This window comes from Felis catus, chromosome A2 (assembly GCF_018350175.1).
Source record: "Felis catus isolate Fca126 chromosome A2, F.catus_Fca126_mat1.0, whole genome shotgun sequence".
NCBI lineage: Eukaryota > Metazoa > Chordata > Mammalia > Carnivora > Felidae > Felis > Felis catus.
In genome coordinates, this window is record NC_058369.1 from 32,012,670 (window position 1) to 32,032,719 (window position 20,050).

Consider the following 20,050-nt stretch of genomic DNA (forward strand, 5'->3'; position numbering starts at 1 on the left):
GCAGAGATGGAAAATAAACCTCACTTCAGACAACACTGGGCCTCTTAAAAGCCACAGGTCTCTGCACCAGACAGCTGTCGAGGGAAGAGCGTGGCTCTTGCCCCAGACAAAGAGGTTTTATTTCAGACACTGTGTCACTGTGTCGAGGGAATGCAAATGAGCCCAGCGTTTCTCTCCCAACCTTTCCCTGTTGGAACCGGGCTGCTGGTCAGGCAGCAAGCTGGATAGGACGCTGAGGCCGCCATCTTTAAGGGCTTCTCAGTCGTATGAAAAGGTGAGCCACAAAGAGAAATGGAAGTCTTACTAATTAACTGGAAACTGACTTCATCCTGACTTCTCAGGGGCCCTGTGGCTCTTAACTGTTGTGTCTTGTTCAGGACACAGTCGAACACTCACAGGAAGTGTTCCGGGGGGGGGGGGGGACCATTTTCTTTCTTTCTCTGCTTGCTCATGTGCAGCAAGGTTCGAAATTTCCTCTTCCTTGTGTGGAAACTCAGTGGTTCAGGAGGGAGGAGATGTTGGCTTTGGATCCCGCCTGCCCCAAGTGCTTCAGACCCTGGGAGTCAGGCTGCCAGACTCAACCTTCCATGTCCTCAGCTTTAAAATGGGAATAAAAACAGTGGTTCCCCCAGAGGGCAGTCGTGAGGTTTCCATGAAAGGACGCATGCAAAGCACAGGGCTCAGGGTGAACGGGACCCTCTGAAGTTGGGCAACAGAGCAGCTCCGGCCTGTCATACAGTATAATAGTCTCCAGAAAAAAGAGAACCAATAGGAGATATCAACCAGATATAGATATCTGTACAGAATATACAGAGGGGCACCTGGGTGCCTCAGTCCATTAACCATCTGACTTTGATTTCGGCTCAGGTCATGATCACAGGGTGGTGGGATCAAGCCGCACATCAGGCTCTGTGCTGAGCATGAAGCCTGCTTGGGATTCTCTCTCTCTCTCTCTCTCTCTCTCTCTCTCTCCCTCCCTCTCTCTCTCTCTTTCTCTCCCTCTGACCCTCCACTAGCATGCTCTCTCTCTCAAAATAAATATATAAACATTTTAAAAAACAAAAACAAAAGTATGTATAGAGATAGACAATATATGCTATCATACGATCTAAAGAGAGATTTGTCTTGATGGCTTACGCGATTGTGTAGGCTGGCAAATCCAAAATTTGGCAAGCAGACCAGAGGCTGGAGACCCAGGAAGGAGCTGATGTTGCAATGTGAAGGCAGTCTAGAGTCTAGAATTCCTTCTTCCTACGTTTTGGAAAAGGAAGCAAAGAACTGTAGGATTTTGTGAGCAAATGGAATACACAAGGGGACATACACAAAAACCTAGTTTTCTAACCTATAGGACATGGAGTTGAGGCGAAAAGTTGAGTCAATACCTTTGTACCTTCTCCACAGTAGCCCTTCCCAAATTAACGTATAGATTGTACATAGCCTTTATTAATGTTTTACATATATTTTCTAATAGCTAAGAGACACTGAGCAGTTATTCCATGCCAGGTAATGTTCTAAATGCTTTTAAATGTATTAGCACATTGAACCCTCTCGGCAACCAAATAACACGGGAGCCACTATTATCCCTCACGACATGAAGAGGAAAGTGAGGCTGGGTAGTGGAGGCAACATGTCCAAGGTTACCCAGCCGGGAGTGGAGGAACCAAGCAAGCCATCCCACTTGTTCTAGAGCCTGTAGGTACTGACCACAGACGACAATAGGCAGAGGTTAAGTGCTGGAGTTGGGGGAGTGTGGGAAACGGATGCTGCCCGGAGAGGCTCAGGCTGTGTGGGAAGAAGGAAACTCCAAAAGAGGGTCCCCCTCCTGGGCAGAGAGAGAGAGAGAGAGAGAGAGAGAGAGAGAGAGACAGGGGCAGGTGGATAAAGGCACACTGAATGTCAGCTTTGGAGTCTGCAAGGGAGTCTGCAAGGGAGACTTGCAGACTCCCTTGTGGTTTTCTTTTCTTTTTCTTTTTTGAAGTTTAGTTATTTATTTATTTATTTAGAGCGAGTGAGAGGGAGAGAGAGAGAGAGCATGCAAGCGGGAGAGGGGCAGAGAGGGATGGAGAGAGAGAATCCCCAGCAGGCTTGGCACTGTTAGTGTGGAGCCCAACACGGGGCCGGATCCCACGAACCATGAGATCATGACGTGAGCTGAAACTGAGCCAGACACTTAAACGACTAAGCCACCCAGGCGCCCCTAGATTTCTGTACATATCATTGTATGTCCTAAAAAGCCATCATAAAGGGGGGGACCTTTGATTCTCTAGGGCGGTTCAGAGATATCCAAGTATAAGAGAAACCAGAAGTCAGTGTGCTATCGCCTCCGTATCATAGGAATTCTGTGTCCCAGGAAGTACATGTGAAAACACAGAATTCCTGTCGAGTTCAAAAGCCTTTGGACCAAGACAGAAAGGTATCTATATACAAGAGCTGTGTGCAAAATCCAACCAAGCCATTTGTTGCAGACTTTGGACTGTGAGTGGAAAAAATTAGGCAGAACATGGAGAATTCAAATCCAGGAACATGGGCTATGGGAACAGTCCTGTCTTTAAGTTAAGGGTCATTGACACAAAGGCCAGTGTGGCCCATTTGGGATTTGGACGATCAAGTCAACATTGGACCAAAACCTCTGGTCCTGAAATGCATGGAGAAGGTATAACAGACAGAACCATGACCCCCAAAGATGACCACATCCCAATCTCCAAACATCTCACGGGGGATTACCTTACACATCACATGGGCTTTGCAGATACGATTAAGTTAAGGATCTCAAGATAAGGAAAACACCCTGGCTTATCTGGTGGGCCCAATGCAATCAAGAAGGAAGCAAGAGAGTCAAAGTCAGAAAAAGCTGTTGTAATGATGGAAGCAGAGGTCATAGGGAGAAATTTGGAAATGCTACTTTTCATTTTTTTTTAAGTTTATTTATTTTGAGGGGGGAGGGGCAGAGAGAGAGAGAATCCTAATCAGGCTCTGCACTGTCAGTGCAGAGCCCAATGTGGGGTTCGATCTCATGACCCTGGGATCATGACCTGAGCTAAAATCAAGAGTCAGACGCTTAACTGACTGAGCCACCCAGGCGCCCTGAAGATGCTACGTTTCATGCTACCACTGCTGGCTTCAGAGATGGAGGGAGGGGCCAGGAGCCAAGGAACATAGGTGGCCTCTGGAAGCTGGAAAAGCAAGGAAATGCATTCTCCCCTAGAACCTCCAGAAGGAACACAGCCCTACTGACCCATTTTAGATGTCTTACCTCCAGAGCTCCAGATAATAAATGTGTATTGTTCTAAACCTGGCCTGAGGAAATCTGTTACAGCAGCAACAGGAAATAACTAGATACAGAAGGTTTCCCTAGGTGGAGTGAGAAGAACCACGCCGATTGTCTCCTGCTCCTGATCTGCCAATGGGAATCCCAGGGTCTATAACACGGTGTAGGAGGCACAGCTTTTATTCACGCTAACAGTCGGACTTAAGATATAAACATGCTTAAGGGAATCAGAACCACTGTGTTAAGATTTTTGTATTAGGAATTTGTAAACATTTAATAGCTTCTATAATCGCCATGATTTTACACATTTGAACCACGAGCATGGTAGCTTATAATGCCAATTTAAAACATGCCATTGAGTACTTGATTTAAATTAGTAATTTTACATTACAGCCATCCTGGATTAATTTTCTATTTGGGGATATTTAAAAGAACGTTATAAAAAATTTTTATTAATGTTTATTTATTTCTGAGAAAGAGAGACAGAGAGTGAGCAGGGGAGGAGCAGAGAGAGAGGGAGACACAGAATCCGAAACAGGCTCCAGGCTCTGAGCTGTCAGCACAGAGCCCGACGTGGGGCTTGAACTCACCTGTGAGATCACGACCTGAGCTGAAGTTGGCACTTGATCGACTGAGCCTCCAGACAACCCTAAAAGAACTCAATGCCACTGATTTATGTAATATTTATATTATATGTTTGCATTTATAAAAAAATATTTAAGTACTCAGGAAGGTTTGCTTTCGTCAGATAATGGAAGGACTTAAGACAAATTTCATGAAACGTATAAATACCGTAGAAAGTATTTGAAGGCTTTTAATTGACTGAAGATGAAGCCAACATTATTTAACAGTTTTTAAAAAGTAATTGCTAAAAACTAGATGGATACATAAAATAATAGAATTTCTAAGCTGAACTCCAAAGCTTAAGAACTAGGTTTTTGCACTTGTAAATGTAATACATTGACTCTTAGTTGTCTTTTCTACACATAAACGCCATGTTCGACCACTCTGTGATATGCATAGCAACAATGTGTGAGACATATTTGTTCCTAAGTCCTACCAAAGTGCCATAATACCAGCCACATAGTGATGTGAATTTTATCACTGGATAAATTTTATCTTCTTCCCCACTGTAGCTGGATGCCTCTCTTATAAGCGCTTTGAATATTTGCTCCTTTGTCCTGATAGAATATCATTGTGACTAATAATGCTGTAAAACTAGCTGGATCACCTACTGACCACAAAACACGTACTTAGGGCTACAGAAAAACTGGTCTTCAAATTTCTTAGGAAAAAAAAAATCATTATTTGGTTTTTTTTAAAGATAGCCTTCATGAGAAAAACTAAATTGATGGTCTGAGTTATCTTTAATTTTGAGGTACCTATTTGAGGGGAGTAGCAAAATCTTTGCAGGGTTAGGGGCTCTGCGGGGCTTATGGCCTTCCAGCAAAATCACCTCTAAACTCAGCAGAAAACATTGAAGACTTCCCAGCGCAATGACCTAGCCTGGAGACCTCTCCCGCCATCTGTTGGTGACAGGTAGAGTTGCCCCGCACCTGCAGGGTCGGTCGGCTGTGGTACCCACAGCTTTGTTTGTAGCTGCAGAAGTTAATCAAGAAGGAATTTCTGACCACTTTATTTAAAACAGCAACACACTCAGGCACCCGGGTGGCTTAGTCAGTTAAGCCTCTGACTTTGGCTTAGGACATGAGCTCATGGCTCATGGGTTCGAGCCCCGTGCTGTGCTCTGTGCTGACAGCTCAGCGCCTTTAGCCCATGAAGCCTCCTTTGGATTCTGTCCCTGCCCCTCTCCTGCGTGTGCTCTCTCTCTCTCAAAAATATCATACATAAATAAATAAAGTAAATGTCCCCTCAGGACACAGGGCAGTGCCTGTTCATCTTCTTAGCTTTATTTCTCCCTTTGTTCCCTCTCACCATCCCACACACTAGGTTTCACTTGCTATTTATTACTTTTGTATCAGAAGAGACAGAAAACTGGATGCACAAAGGCAAAGGGGACAGCAGCAGGTGTGAAAGCTCTGGCTACGAGGCTCTGGATGCTGAGAGAGTGATGTGGTGTGGCACGACAATATCTGGATGGCCATTGGGGAAAACAGGTCAGATTTACTACCGGAAAACGACTGTGGAATGCTTTGGTCGTGTCTTTCGTGTCTTTGCTTATTTTCTTCTCCATCTGTCCCCACTACAATGTAAGCTCCGAAGGGCAGGTTTTTTTTTTCACTGCGGCTGGCAAAAGCTGCCATTTTGCCCATCAGCCACCCTCCCCTTCATCCTTTTAGTGACAGAACCCCCACCTCCACGTGGCATTTGCTGGGTGTGCGGTTGACCCACTAGAGAGCACGTTTCTCAGCCTCCCTTGCAGCTAGACAAGGCAGTGCATCGAAGCAATTGCCAGTAGGTGGTGAATTAAAGTCCTTTAACTTCCAGATCTTGCCTGGAAATGACCGCCCCCTTCCTGTAGGCTAAACTCAGATGCGGTGGCGAGGACAAGCCACTTCAGGACCACACCTGCGAGAATGGCTAAGCCACAAAACAGAAGGAGCCCAAGTCCTCCGATGACATACAGAACAGACTCCCCAACCAGATCTGACCTCTGCATGGTGAGGAGAGAGCAATAAAGATCCGTCTTAACTTGCGATCTCTTCCGTATAGCCTCTGTTAGGAACTGATACGTGTCTCCCCAAAATTCATAGGTTGAAGTCCTAATGCGGCTGTGTTTGGAGACATGACCTGTAAGGGGGTAATCAAAGATAAATGAGGTCATAAGGGTGGGGACCTATCCAATCGGACTGATGTCCTCATCAGGAGAAACAGAGACCCCAAAGATCGCGATCTCTCTTTCTCTCTCAGCCCTCACACCAAGGAAAACCCATGTGAGGACACAGTAAGAAAAGGGATGTCTATGAGCTAGGAAGAGAGGTCTCACCCAGGTGAGACATGTGGAGCTTGGCCTTCTAGCCTCCAGAACGGTGAGAATAATTTCCATTGGATAAGCCACACGCTCTGCGGTATTGTGTTATGGCGCCCCCTAGTGGACCAATACAGCCTCTAGCCTGTACCCTAGAGCCTAGACCATGCCTGGAAATTCGCATGTGCACCCCTAGAGCCCAGAACACGCCTGGAAATTCGCATGTATGCAATAAATATTACTTAGATAAATAAACGAAAGACTAGAAAGACAATATTTAATTTGTATAGTGCTATAAAAATGTAAAAGATTAACAGACTCTAAAAGGTCGTATCTGTCCATTCAGCAATCTACACATTCAGCCTTGTATCACCCTGGCTGTATTTGCAAGCAAGCGAAACCTCGCCTCTGAACCCTTACCAGTGCCTTCTCTCCCACAGTCCACCCTCAGTCTATCCACTGTCAGCTCCTGTCAATCTCACCACCGAGATCACGCTGTAATTTTCTACTATTATGATGATCGCAACTTTAGCCCAGATCCTATCATCTCTTGCTTCCTCGGTGATAACTGCTTCTAAACCACTCCCTCGAATCTCTCTACTTGAACCTGTCACAGACCTTTAGTTGCGTCTCTCAGACTCATTTTGCGCTCTTTTGGAGGAACAGATCCCTCCTTTTATTCAGTTTGGCAATGTGCTCTGAGAAGCAACCCTTTTCCCCCACTGCTCCTGCAGCCTGGCTGCAGCCACGTGACTAATTTCTGGCTGAGGAGCTAAAGGGGAATTTGTTAAACACGGTTTCTGGAACACCTTTTTTAAATTTTTATTTCTTTTTTTTTAACCTTTATTTTTGAGACAGAGAGAGACAGAGCATGAACGGGGGAGGCTCAGAGAGAGGGAGACACAGAATCTGAAACAGGCTCCAGGCTCTGAGCTGTCAGCACAGAGCCTGACGTGGGGCTCGAACTCATGGACTGCGAGATCACGACCTGAGCCGAAGTCGGACGCTTAACCGACAGAGCCACCCCGGCGCCCCTGAAATACACTCTGTAATGTTGTAAGCCATTGCCGTCAGGGCTCTGAAATTAGCAGCGGAACGCAGTTCCTAACTGAAACAGCTCGTGTCTCACTGTTGTAAATCAGTTTCAGCTTGCTGATGCAGAGTCTGAGGGCAGCTAGTTTGCCACCATTGATGCAGGGCTGAAAGGGTCTTCAGAAAACCATCTCACAAGTAAGTGGTAGGACTAACGATAGCCTCATTTTACAAATGAAGAAACTAAGGCTCAGGATCAGACAGTTAATATATGTCAGAGAAAGGCCTAGAACCCAAGTCTTAGATGATGCTTAGGGATGATAAGGGGTGGGACTGTGGCTGGTATGAGCTATGGGATTTGAGTTTGCCCGTGCATGCAAACACACACACACACACACACACACACACACACACACACACACACGGACTCTGGAGTGGATTCCTTTGGCTTTTGTCTGTCTTTATTCTACCTACCTTTTTCTGAAAACAAACCTTTCCCTCCAGGAACCATCCTTTCCAGCTGAAGCTGTCAATCACCCGGCCCTAGGTGGTACAGGATGTCAGCTCCCTCAACAATACGACTGGTCCAGAAGTGGACGTGTAACCCCATCAGAGCCAAACAGGGTTCTTTTGGGGACGGCTACTTATTTGCTGTACGTGAACATCTACTTGGTGGTTGTCAGGATGAGCTCAACCAATTACGTAGAGGGGCTGGCGACCTACTATTTGCTGTTTATTAGACTTCTTTGGAAAGCTCTCATATCCCTGGACACCATTAAGTCCATAGAGTAGAAACTACTACTATATAAAATCAACAATCAAGCCCCTAAACCCACTGAAATCTCCTGTTTTGTTTGTTCATCTGTTCCCCATCACACAGACTCTTTCAGAAGAGACGAGTGATTTGAAGGGTGAAAACGCAGACCTGAGGGACAGACCCTGTCCCTTATCGACCTCTGGAATGGCAACTGTAATGGATGGGATTAAGAAAATATGGGGCGCCTGGGTGGCGCAGTCGGTTAAGCGTCCGACTTCAGCCAGGTCACGATCTCGCGGTCCGTGAGTTCGAGCCCCGCGTCGGGCTCTGGGCTGATGGCTCAGAGCCTGGAGCCTGTTTCCGATTCTGTGTCTCCCTCTCTCTCTGCCCCTCCCCTGTTCATGCTCTGTCTCTCTCTGTCCCAAAAATAAATAAACATTGAAAAAAAAATTAAAAAAAAAAGAAAATGTGCATTTCTTCTCAATCCGGCAACCTTAAAAAAAAAAAAAAACAGATATATTTTCATTCCCAGTTGAATCAAGAGTCCAGAAACCAACACAAATGTTTGGATGTGGTCATGGTATTTATTCATAGTATATTTTCACAATGTATTAATAAAGGAGAATAACACTTATTCATACACTGAGTATAACTTCTTATGGAGCACTCTGGAGTTTGGGGTTGGAGGATACTCCCAGGTTCTTTCTAATCTCTTTGGGTTTTGGACGTGGGCAGGATTTCAAACAGTGAAGGTCTGCCACGGGTCATTGGCAATGACTCCCCTTCAATCAGGTTGGAAGGGCTGAGAGACACTGACTTCAGGACTTCCATTTTGGACATAAGTAACAAAGAGTGGGTTAATGGAAGATTGGAAAGACTCAGGTGTCTTCCACTCCACGGTTTACGTCTTCTCACAAATGCTAATTACTGAAGCAGCCATGAACTGGCAGGGTCTCAGGCTCATGGCCTGAAGAAAAGTCAGGTCACCAGTCAATGCGTTTAGGCAGAAGGCAGTCCTGATGATGAGGGACTGGTTTTGAACTTCTCCGGGTGTGCTGGGGGTGCTGAAGGTCACCCCATCCTCAGCATCCTCTGTCTTGCAGCTGATAAACGGGGACACCATTATAGAACATCTCAGCAAAATGTCAAGAGGATTTCACTTTCTCAATATCACTCTGTAATGCAGTGGCTTTGGGGTCTCCTCCATTTAACTTCAGAGAGATCTAGGCACCATGAACTGAAGCAAAGTATTAATAACAGTAACAAAAAGAACAGAGCCCAATCCTCTTCCAAAACAAGTGTGTCCAAAAATAAGAACAAGTGGTCTTGCTTTTCCAAGTGATTCTGTCCGTCGCGTTCTGTCCTTCTAGGCCTCCCTTTTATTAAACGTGTTTACATTTCTGAGTCTGGTGATCACTTAAATATATACATTATATAGCACCAAGGCAGCAATTTTTTTTTTTCCCAGAGATCACATGAAACTGAATAGTTAACATAACTAATGGCTGGTACAATCTGCGACATCGCTAAATTACTTGTTGGCGGATACTTTCCTAGAAATGCCAAAATACACTCACACGACTCTGTAGCACCTTGATGGCAGCTAGGTTGTTTTAAAAAGACAAATTACAATTCCGTAAAGGTCACAATAAAATATTTACAGATAGAAAGTAAACAATAGTGTACCGTGATAATGAAGGATCACTTTTGTCATAGTACTACATATAATGTAGAGTACGTAAAATGCAGTGATTTGACTGCAAGGGACAACATAATGCAAAAAGCAGTCATAATAGAATCATTTTACGTACAAAAATATTACATCACAATAAATAATTTCAAACATAAATATTAAACTTTACATCATTAGGATATTCCACATATATATACACACACACACACACATATATACAGATATATATGTGTGTGTGTGTGTGTATATATATGTATATATGTGCATATGTACACACACACACACACGCACTCATACAAGTCCTCACACGCCCACACGCACACAAATTTAAGGTGGAGGTATTGCATTACTATCCTTCATCCATCCCATAATGGCTTCCTTTTCAGAGCACCTGGAAATAAACAAACCAAATAAGAAAAGTAAATCTCCTGTATCAACTGCGGTAAGTCAAGAGTAGACAAGCCAAAGATTTTTACGTACAGAATTTAAAAAATGACACTTGTTAACGTCTCTGGATTTTAAAAGTGATGTATGTCTGCTATAGGAACATGGACGTTTCAGGGGAGCATATAGAATAAAATAAACTCCTAGCCTGAAATCCCCCACGTGAGATAATGCTTTTCAAATATTGGCACCGTTCCTTCTAGTCTTTTTCCTAGACATACATGTAAATATTATAATATATACTCACTCAAATTTTACTACACATAAACACACACAATACTATTTTACTAGATATCAAATATGTAACATACATTTAAAACGGGAATCTCTAGTGGACACCTGCTGACTTTGCCTGTCTCCGTCCCATCTCATCTTTCCTGATAACAAACGCCTCTTTCCTCTTCTAAAGGAAGCTGTCAATCACCCAACTCCAGGTGGGTACATGAGTTCAGGACATTGTCTCCTGGACGTGGCGATTGGTTCAGAAGTGCCCATGTGGCAAACAAGAGCCATGTGGCAAACAGTTTGCGTTCTTGTGCAGAATGAATGCTGGATGTGAGCGTTTATTTGGGGGCAGCTCATGGTGTTGGGGAAATGGTCTGCCTGAGAATGAAGCAAGCCTTGTTGGCTGATGGGAGAACAAATGAGTCCTGATGACTCCGTTTGAGCCTCTGGATCCAGCTATGCCTGCAGCTGGCCCACTGCTTGGATTTCTCAGTTCCTTAAGATGATAAGTTCCTTTTTTTCCTGTTGCCTCTTGCAATAAAAACAATCCTAACTGAAGATCATAGTTTTGACTACGGATTTCAATTAAACACTGAAACACTGATACACAAATGTCAAGTAGGTACTCCTGTGTCAGGATCTTGAAGAGCCCTCCAGGAGAATGGACTGCTGAAAGCTTGAAATAAGTTGCAGAAGGGTCACATGAGTTGGCTGAACTCATACCTTGTAGCTGAAGGCGCGGGCACCAGAAAATGAGTGACCGATTCATTCCTCTGCCCAGCAGAGGGAGCACTTGCCAGCATAATGTAGTGAGACCAGGAATTCTCAAACCTTCACACGCATGACTCTCTTGTGGATTTGTTAAAATACAGATTCTGGTTTTGTAAGTCCAGGGGAAGGCCTGAGATTTTGCATTCCAACAAGTTCCCAGGTGATGCTGATCATGCCAGTCCTTGGATGACACGCTGAGTCACAAGCGTGTGGAACAGAGCATTAATTGAGAGCACTGGCTTTGGTGTAGGACACTGATGGGTTCCGTCGAAGGAATCTATTGTGATCGTAAGCAAGCTACTTAATTATGTGGGCCTGAGCTTCTATCTGTGCAATGAGGGTAAGTGGCCCCTCTCGTGGCTTTACTATGAGGTGCAATGAAATAATGCCAGCAAAGTGTTCAGCCTGGTGCCTGGCACAGTCACAGCTCAATGAATGTCATGAATATTATTAATGCAGTACTCTCGGGCAGTATCTCAAAAGTTAATCCGTAAGTCACTTGAATCAGAATTCCCTGTATCAAAAATACAGATTCTCAGATGCGCCAGAGACCTCAGGACCTCTAGAGATGGAGCCTGGCTAAGTTTTTAAAGAAAAACTGCAGAGGAATCTGACGCAGAAAGCCTAGGGACCTCCTATCCAAGGGCGGAGAACAGATGAACAGGGCAGATGAACAGGAAAGAAAAAGTTAGAACAGCCAGTCAGTTTCAAGATGCTTAACAGTAACCTTTCTGGGGGCAAATGACTTGGCTACATTTGCTAATCTTGAGTTTACAAAATAAGAGAGAGAGAGAGAGAAACGTGGGACCTACTTACCTTAACTATAAAATTCGAACCTCCAGGCCAGTGCCAGAGGACGGAGTACATTTTCCACAGTAGCCACCGCATTTTCCCATGACTCGGGTACCGTCCTGCAAGAAAACGCATGCTCTCAGACTCCCTGCCCGACTAGTGTTTCCAAGGCTTGCGCTGGCTTTTTGGACATCTTTCTTGCATGCACGGGAGGTAGGCCTTCTGAATAGAAGCAGACCCCAACGTCCCCACACGGTCTAAAGCAGAGGCTGACAAGCTATGGTCTGTGGGTCCAATCCAGCTTGCCACCTGTTTCTGTGTGGCTCGTCAATCATCGATCAAGAATAGCGCTGACATTTTTTCAACGGCGTGAAGAAGCAAACCAAGAACTGAATCTCCTGACATTTGAAAATTATACGAAATTCAAGGTTCAGTATCCATAATAAAGTTTTATTGGAACACAGCCATGTTCATTCATTCACTTAATGTCTGTGCCTGCTTCCAGGCTGTAAGAGCAGGATGGACGGTGGTGACACCTCTCATTGCTTTGCACCGCGACTCAGCATGCTGCAAACCACAGGGACACAGGGGTGACTTAACAGCGTTTGCAGTGCTGTGCGTGTTGCCATATCCTAACATTGTATTTTGTTTCATTACCAGCGCATACCATCGTGTCGGAACAAGAAACAGAAAGGGACTATGTATGTTGCTCTTTTAAGGCTCTGTTGTATGTGAGCTATTCTGCTATCAAACTTAGATGGCAAAGCATTGTGTTTCTCATGCAACGCCACCACAGCTGTGCCAGGAGTATACAATATACACCATCGTCACCAACCTCAGCCTCAGCACACGTTTCCAACTCACAAGGAAAGCCATGGTCATAAAGTTAGAATATTCAAAACCGAAGATCTCACCGTAGCATTGTTTCTTCCCAACGATAAAAAAGTGAAACCGACTAGGGGCACCTGGGTTAAGCAACTGACTTCGGCTCAGGTCATGATCTCACGGTTCGTGGGTTTGAGCCCCGCATCGGGCTCAGTGCTGACAGCTCAGAGCCTGGAGCCTGCTTTGGGCTCTGTGTCTCCCTCTCTCTCCCCTCCCCTGCTCATGGTCTGTCTCTCTCTGTCTCTCAAAAAATAAATAAATATTAAGATATTAAAAAAAAAAATGAGGGGCGCCTGGGTGGCGCAGTCGGCTAAGCGTCCGACCTCAGCCAGGTCATGATCTCGCGGTCCGTGGGTTCGAGCCCCGCGTCAGGCTCTGGGCTGACAGTTCAGAGCCTGGAGCCTGCTTCAGATTCTGTGTCTCCCTCTCTCTCTGCCCCTCCCCCGTTCATGCTCTGTCTCTCTCTGTCCCAAAAATAAATAAACGTTGAAAAAAAAAATTAAAGGGGTGCCTGGGTGGTGCAGTCGGTTGAGCGTCCGACTTCAGCCAGGTCACGATCTCGCGGTCCGTGAGTTCAAGCCCCGCGTCGGGCTCTGGGCTGATGGCTCAGAGCCTGGAGCCTGCTTCAGATTCTGTGTCTCCCTCTCTCTCTGCCCCTCCCCCGTTCATGCTCTGTCTCTCTCTGTCCCAAAAATAAATAAACGTTGAAAAAAAAAATTAAAAAAAAATGAAACTGAGTAAAAATAATGAAACCAAGTAAGTTTCCAAGTGGCTGATGTATTAGCTAAGCCAGGAAAACAGTTTGCCCCAAGGTGAGTTAAAGACATCCTTGTTTCATTGTTAACAGCTGAACAAACGTGTCCAGAGAAAATAAATTGTTCAAGACTACAATCGTTTTCGGGAGGAAAACAGTTGCTTGAAAAATCGATGACACTGACAGTAACATCAATAATCAATTAAAACACGAGGCAAATAATTTGGGGGGGGGTGTTGTTTTTTGTTTTTGGCTCCTGATGAGCTGATAGGTAGGTATTATGGATACCATTCAGTTGTTTATTTGAGATGATGCTGAGCGTGAAGTGACTGCAGACTTGGCTTCCGGGAATAGTCTGTGGGAAATGAATTCAGGCAAGACAATGTCAAAGAGGCTGAGAAAACACTAGCACAGAACAGCTGAAGCGGAATCTACCAAGATGTGTTGGCAACTGACAGTGGTAAAAAAAAGTATGTGAACGCAGAGAAAGCTTTAGTTGGTCAAATTTACAAAGCTCATAAAAACGTAAGGTGCCTGAAGCCTATAATCACTTAACGTATTATCCATCAGTGGGTGCCTGGTGGAAAACAGAAGAATCCAGCAGGTGTTACCGAGCGAGGATGAACAGCTTTCGCTACCACGACCTTATCCATCATCAGTTTTATAGACTTTCCTTGTCAGAACTAGAAACGGAACGCCCTGACCCATGCTGCCATCTAGCAGTTTGATAACTTAGCAGTGGACAGGTTGGACCGTGAACTTTCGAGCTCAGAGCTGGGATTAACATTTTTTTCTGAACGAGAACCGCTCTCAGTCGCTGTAATTGGACACCCCCCTGGCTGTGCGCATTCGTTTTTGCTATGGATCTGACAATATTTCTTAGGGAATGGAACCTGAATTTCAAGGCAAAAGTGCATTTACAGGCACAGCTTACCCTGGGGTAAAGTCATTTTAACGTCAATGAACATCGTTCCAATCGTAAGTAGGGTGAAGCCACGTTACGTGCTCTCCGTTCGGCTGAGAATGAAGACAAGAAGCCGTATCTCAGGCCACGTACATTTTTGGTGAATGTACTTTCTGAGCTTGAGTGGCAGCACCCGCCCCATGTTCTGGACTTTGGGCTAAGTGCCGAGCAAATTTCATATCTCAAAATCCATTTAACAAGGCATTTGAGAAGCTTCTATCTCGCCTTCGATGGCAAGGGCTTAATCTGTGATGTAATGACGTACGAAAGGGCGAATACCAAGAGAAAAATCGAATAGGATTCTAGAAATGCTTGCCAAGGTGTGAATATGCTCACTTAAAAGGACATGGTTGTGGGGGCTCCTGGGTGGCTCAGTCGGTTGGGCGGCCGACTTCGGTTCAGGTCACGATCTCGCGGTCCGTGAGTTCGAGCCCCGCGTCGGGCTCTGGGCTGATGGCTCAGAGCCTGGAGCCTGCTTCCGATTCTGTGTCTCCCTCTCTCTCCGCCCCTCCCCCGTTCATGGTCTGTCTCTCTCTGTCTCAAAAATAAATAAAATGTTAAAAAAAAAAATTAAAAAAAAAAAAGGACATGGTTGTGGACTAGATCAGTGTTTGACAATACCTATTTGTGTAAAAGAAAGTTTATAAAGATGAAATGCAGAAAATCTCATCGCTGACCCGCATTAACAAATACTTATCATCAACTCTGATAACAGAGAATTAAGCAAAATATGCAGCGAGTTGAAGCAAAATATGATCATTTCTGAATATCCCATGGTTCTCACTGCTAAGTATGTTGACAAAAAAATGTACTCAATTATTATCTTTAAAATGGAATCAATAAAAATGTTGTGCAAATTTGTTTTCACTCTTGTCAGATAAATACATATACAATAGCACTGATTTTTGCCCCCTGGCTGGCAAAGTCTAAAATATTTATAAGAAAGTATTCATTATTCAGTTTTTCACAGAAAACGTTTGCTGGCCTGCGGTCGATCCCTTCCTGACTCTCCAGATGCTCTCATTTATTTCCCTCCACCCCACCCCTGACCTCTGCCTTTCGTTGGGTTGTTCTCCTGACGTGCCCCTTATAACACAGGGCCTTTGCACATGCAATACCACGGCCTATGCCTGGAACTCTCTTCCGTGTCCCTTGCCCATCTGTGTACACTGGACCACCCCAGTTTTTGACTGTTAAATTCTTCAGAACCCAGCCTAGCAGCCACTTTCTCTTAAAAATCTTCCTTACCCAGTTACCTACCACATAGCATCCTATAAAACTGGGTAATACTTTCTTTACATTTGTCTTCCTGCTAGAATGTAAGCCCCACGATGGCAAGGTCAATGTCTTCTTTTGCTTTTAAAGTTTATTTATTTTAAGAGAAAGAGAGAGAGAGAGAGTGAGAGAGACAGCCAGTGAGCATCCTCATGGGAGGGGCAGAGAGAGAGGGAAAAAGAATCCCAAACAGTCTCTGCATTGTCAGTGCAGAGCCCAATGTGGGGCTCGAACCCCAAGAATCATGAGATCATTACCTGAGCCGAAACCAAGAGTCGAACACTTAACCAATTGAGCCACCCAGGTGCTCAAGACCAATGTCTTGTTAAATTTCAAGGTCTCTAGAACCCAACAGTGTATGGCTCAGGCTGGGACTAAATACAGATTTCCTGAATGAATGAATGAATGAATGAGTGAGAGGCTGAAGCTGATACACACTCTTCTTTTTGACCCGCAATTCAGATCGCTTGCTGAATTAATTCCCCTAACACTTTACCATGCTGTGAAGAACTCCTTGTCTAATTGTGACATCATATCTCACTGTGTAAATTTCCCATGTTGTGTTAGCCACCCCCCACCCTTTCATTCCTGCACAATGTTTGGCATCTTGGATGGTTCACATTTTTCACTGTCGAGAGAAACACTGTGATGAACCATATTTGTGCTTGCATTTCAGGATATCTTCGGGCTACATTCCCAGAACTGGGTCAAGGTCATGAAGGTTTGGTTCATATTGCCAAACTGTGAAAGTCTCTTGCAAATAACGGATAATCTTGTTTAAAAACAAAGGGAAGAAAAGCTTTGTCAATTTAACAAAGAGAACAAAATAGTTCTCCCTTTTAAAAATTTGCTTGCCTTTGATTATGAGTGATGTTGAGTTGGAAGAGTGATCTATTTCTAAAACTCAAATTGGTTCTGCCTTTTAAACTTTTTTTTAAACATTTTTTAAATTTATTTTTTAATGTTTATTCATTTTTGAGGGGGGAGGAGCCAAGAGAGAGGGAGACACAGAATCGGAAGCAGGCTCCAGGCTCTGAGCTGTCAGCACAGAGCCAGACGTGGGGCTTGAACCCACGAACTGTGAGATCATGATCTGAGCAGAAGTCGGAGGCTTAACCTACTGAGCCACCCAGGCGCCCCTGACTGGTCCTGCTTTTAGGGGCCCGTATTAATTCTGGAGCCAATCTGATACCATCAACTGGATGTGATGCCAGACCAGCCAGCCTTCCAACTAGGAACCTTCTCTGGAGGCTAAATCGCTGGCCTGTGGGTCTTCAGAATTGCTGATGTGCTGTGAATGCCTTCTGTCTCACACAAGCTCATGCTTTCTTCACACTCTCTTCGGACCCAGCAGTAGAGAGAACCACAGTCAGACTGCCTGGGGCTTGTATTGCATGTTTAAGCAACTCTCTCTAAGCCTCAGTTTCCTAGAACATCTCTAAAATGGGGGTAATATTTGTCTGCCCTCAGAGATCTGCTATAAAAGCAAGAATGTATGCAAAGTGCTTAGCAGAGTTCTTGGCCTGATGTGCGTGCTCAAAAAATACTAGCTGTTATTATCATAAAGGGAGTTTTTCATGTGTGGATCCCCATCATAGCCTTTTCTCATGAAGAAGAAGAAAAGTCTGGGTAATTATAAAGGTGCCGATAATGGCTTTGCAATGTTCGTGCTATTTCACTAATCGGGACTCTGTTAATGTGATTTAGATCAAGTCTGAGCTAAAACTTATCGTTTTTACTACAGAACACAAAGAAAAAAACATACCAAGAGAATGATTAGCATAAATATGATTGTCATGGAAACAGTGCCTATTTCAGAGAAAAAGGTATGCTTTCCGGCATCTTAGAAGTACCTACTCACATACAATGAAACACTAATTATAAACCATTTTTATTTTCTTCATTAAAGCAAGTACTCTAAAAATCTCTTTGCAGTGAATATTTTGTTAGCTTAGTTTGCGCTCTTACATGTAATCAAAACGAGAGATTCTCTGCTCAATTGTGAATAGTTTGTATTTCATACTTTTCGTAAATTTTTCTCCTCCATCAACATGAGGTGGGCTTTGTGGTTTTCCTTGTGATTTTCTTGAAGCGTATTGATTTACATTTCTTTCTTTCGTTTTTTTTTTTTTTTTAGTTTACTTATTTATTTATTTATTTATTTTTTCAACGTTTATTTATTTTTGGGACAGAGAGAGACAGAGCATGAACGGGGGAGGGGCAGAGAGAGAGGGAGACACAGAATCGGAAACAGGCTCCAGGCTCCGAGCCATCAGCCCAGAGCCCGACGCGGGGCTCGAACTCCCGGACCGCGAGATCGTGACCTGGCTGAAGTCGGACGCTTAACCAACTGCGCCACCCAGGCGCCCCTACTTATTTATTTTGAGAGAGAGAGAGAGAACATATAAGCAGGGTAAGGGTAAGGACAGAGAAAGACGGAGGGAAAGAATTCCAAGCAGTCTCCTCACAGTCAGCGCAGAGCCAGACGCGGGGCTCGAACTCACAAACTGTGAGATCATGACCTGAGCCCAGATCAAGAGTCAGATGCTTAACTGACTGAGCCATCCAGGCGCCCCTGATGTACATTTCTTTGGAGTGTGCTGGTGGTGAACTGCCCATAAAACATGGGAGGTATATATATTTCCCAATATAACCCTACACCGTCACATATATGTGAATATACACATTGTTTAATATTTAGAATATATTTAAATCTCTAACTTCTACAGGAACGTATGGAAGAAAAAGTACACGTGTCGAAAATGTCATTTTTCTCTCCTGGCCTGCAGTATGATTTCTATGTTTGCGGACAGTTGGATTTTCACAAGTGAACTACGAGGTAGGAGGCAGTACATGGAAGATGAATGAGCATGGACTCCGGACCACGTATACACTTGCACCCCGCCCCAACACGTTCATCTCGTGTTCCCTTAACTCCACTGGTTGTAAATGAGCTACAAGATATGGGAAGCAAAAACAATATAAAAACAGGGAGGGGGGCACAACGTAAGAGACTCTTAAATATGGAGAACACACAGAGGGTTCTGGAGGGGTAGTTGGGGGGGCGGATGGGCTAAATGGGTAAGGGGCCTTAAGGAACGTACTCCTGAAATCACAGTTGCACTGCATGCTAACTAACTTGGATGTAAATGAAAAAAATAAATTAGAAACAGATATGAATTGAGGCCATCTCCTCTATGACAATGCAAAATTCATTAATTTTGAATTTCAAAGCAATTCTTCAATCTACAACCCTCCCTCAGCGTAAGGAATGTCTGTTAGGCCCCAGGGCCAGGCAGCCAGGCCTCAGAAACACAGGCCCCGCCCCTCTCCCCTTGCTGACCCCACAAATTCCCCAGGCCTGCAAAGAAGCGAGAAGACTGGTGGGCACCTCTCCCATGTGGCCTGAAGTGAACCTCCCTTCACTCTGCTCAGCTCTCAAGGCTGTTCCAGAACCTCCTCCTGGACGTTCAGATAGCAGCTCTGAGGATGGGCGTGGGGAGCCCCGGGAGACCTCTGGATGGGGCTGAGGGCCTTTTCGTATCCTGAGCACATCTGTGAGCTGAGGGGGCACAGAATGTCACTGGCAGAGGAGCTCCGAATTCCAAATCTCCTCTCCGATCTCACATCCGGACCATGCTCCCCTTTCTGTGGGTCTCCCCCTCACACACAAGCGGGGTAGAGACTCTAGTTCCTGTGCACAGCAGGTGCAGCTAAAGCACCGCTGGGAAATAGGGTTGTCCCTCGCTCCCAGGTGGGGTGGGGACCCAGCTGGTGCTCTGGGGTGCCAGCCACCAGAAGTGATTCTGGTGATTCGGTTCCACCCTGGACAACTGGAGTCTTCCTGTAGTTTTGCTGGGGAAAAACATTTTATTGCCAACCAGGTTTGGAGAATTGAGGTTTTCACCATGGCTTTTTCTTTGTAGCTCTCAGCAGAAGACGGTAGGAAGTAAGGGAGGATGATCAAAGCAGGGCCTCAGTCCCTCGGGGCAACCAGCGAGTACGTAATGGGGGGAGCAGGACATTGCAGGGTTTTGCAAAGTGTGTTCTAAGGAACACCAGGTTATTCGGGGGCAACCAAAAAGTGTAACTTTGAAAAGAAGGTTCTGGGGTTGGTCTAACTCAGGCCAACCGTTCTGGAAACGTGGGCTGAGACCAGGGCCATCAGCACCACCCAGGAAACTGCTGGAAATGTCCATTTGGGCCCTTCCTGAGGCTGGCTGTGTTTTTAACTAGCACAGCAGGTGATGCACGCTCCAGT

The 20,050-nt window shown here is 44.9% G+C and overlaps 1 protein-coding gene and 1 long non-coding RNA gene across 9 annotated transcripts in view; one reads left to right on the forward strand and one right to left on the reverse strand.

Annotated features, from left to right (window-relative positions):
• Window positions 1–1,130: 1,130 nt before the first annotated feature.
• ADAMTS9 (ADAM metallopeptidase with thrombospondin type 1 motif 9) overlaps window positions 1,131–20,050 on the reverse strand; it is a 170,024-nt gene continuing 151,104 nt past the window's right edge. For 5 of the 8 annotated variants that reach the window (XM_006928919.5, XM_045051826.1, XM_011280154.3 and 2 more), the window contains 2 exons: window positions 11,936–12,030; window positions 8,551–10,070 (listed from right to left, as the gene is read on the reverse strand). In XM_006928919.5, coding sequence (XP_006928981.2) covers window positions 11,941–12,030 — 90 coding nt within the window. In that variant the 3' untranslated portion in view covers window positions 8,551–10,070; window positions 11,936–11,940. Of the gene's footprint in view, window positions 1,252–4,057; window positions 6,020–8,550; window positions 10,071–10,090; window positions 11,634–11,935; window positions 12,031–20,050 lie in introns of those variants that run through there. The other 3 variants (XR_006593840.1, XM_045051823.1, XM_045051824.1) reach the window with 3 other exon arrangements.
• Window positions 7,265–8,311, forward strand: LOC109496540. The gene is made up of 3 exons (XR_006593874.1): window positions 7,265–7,427; window positions 7,734–7,882; window positions 8,110–8,311. It is a non-coding gene; the product is annotated as an uncharacterized LOC109496540 (long non-coding RNA).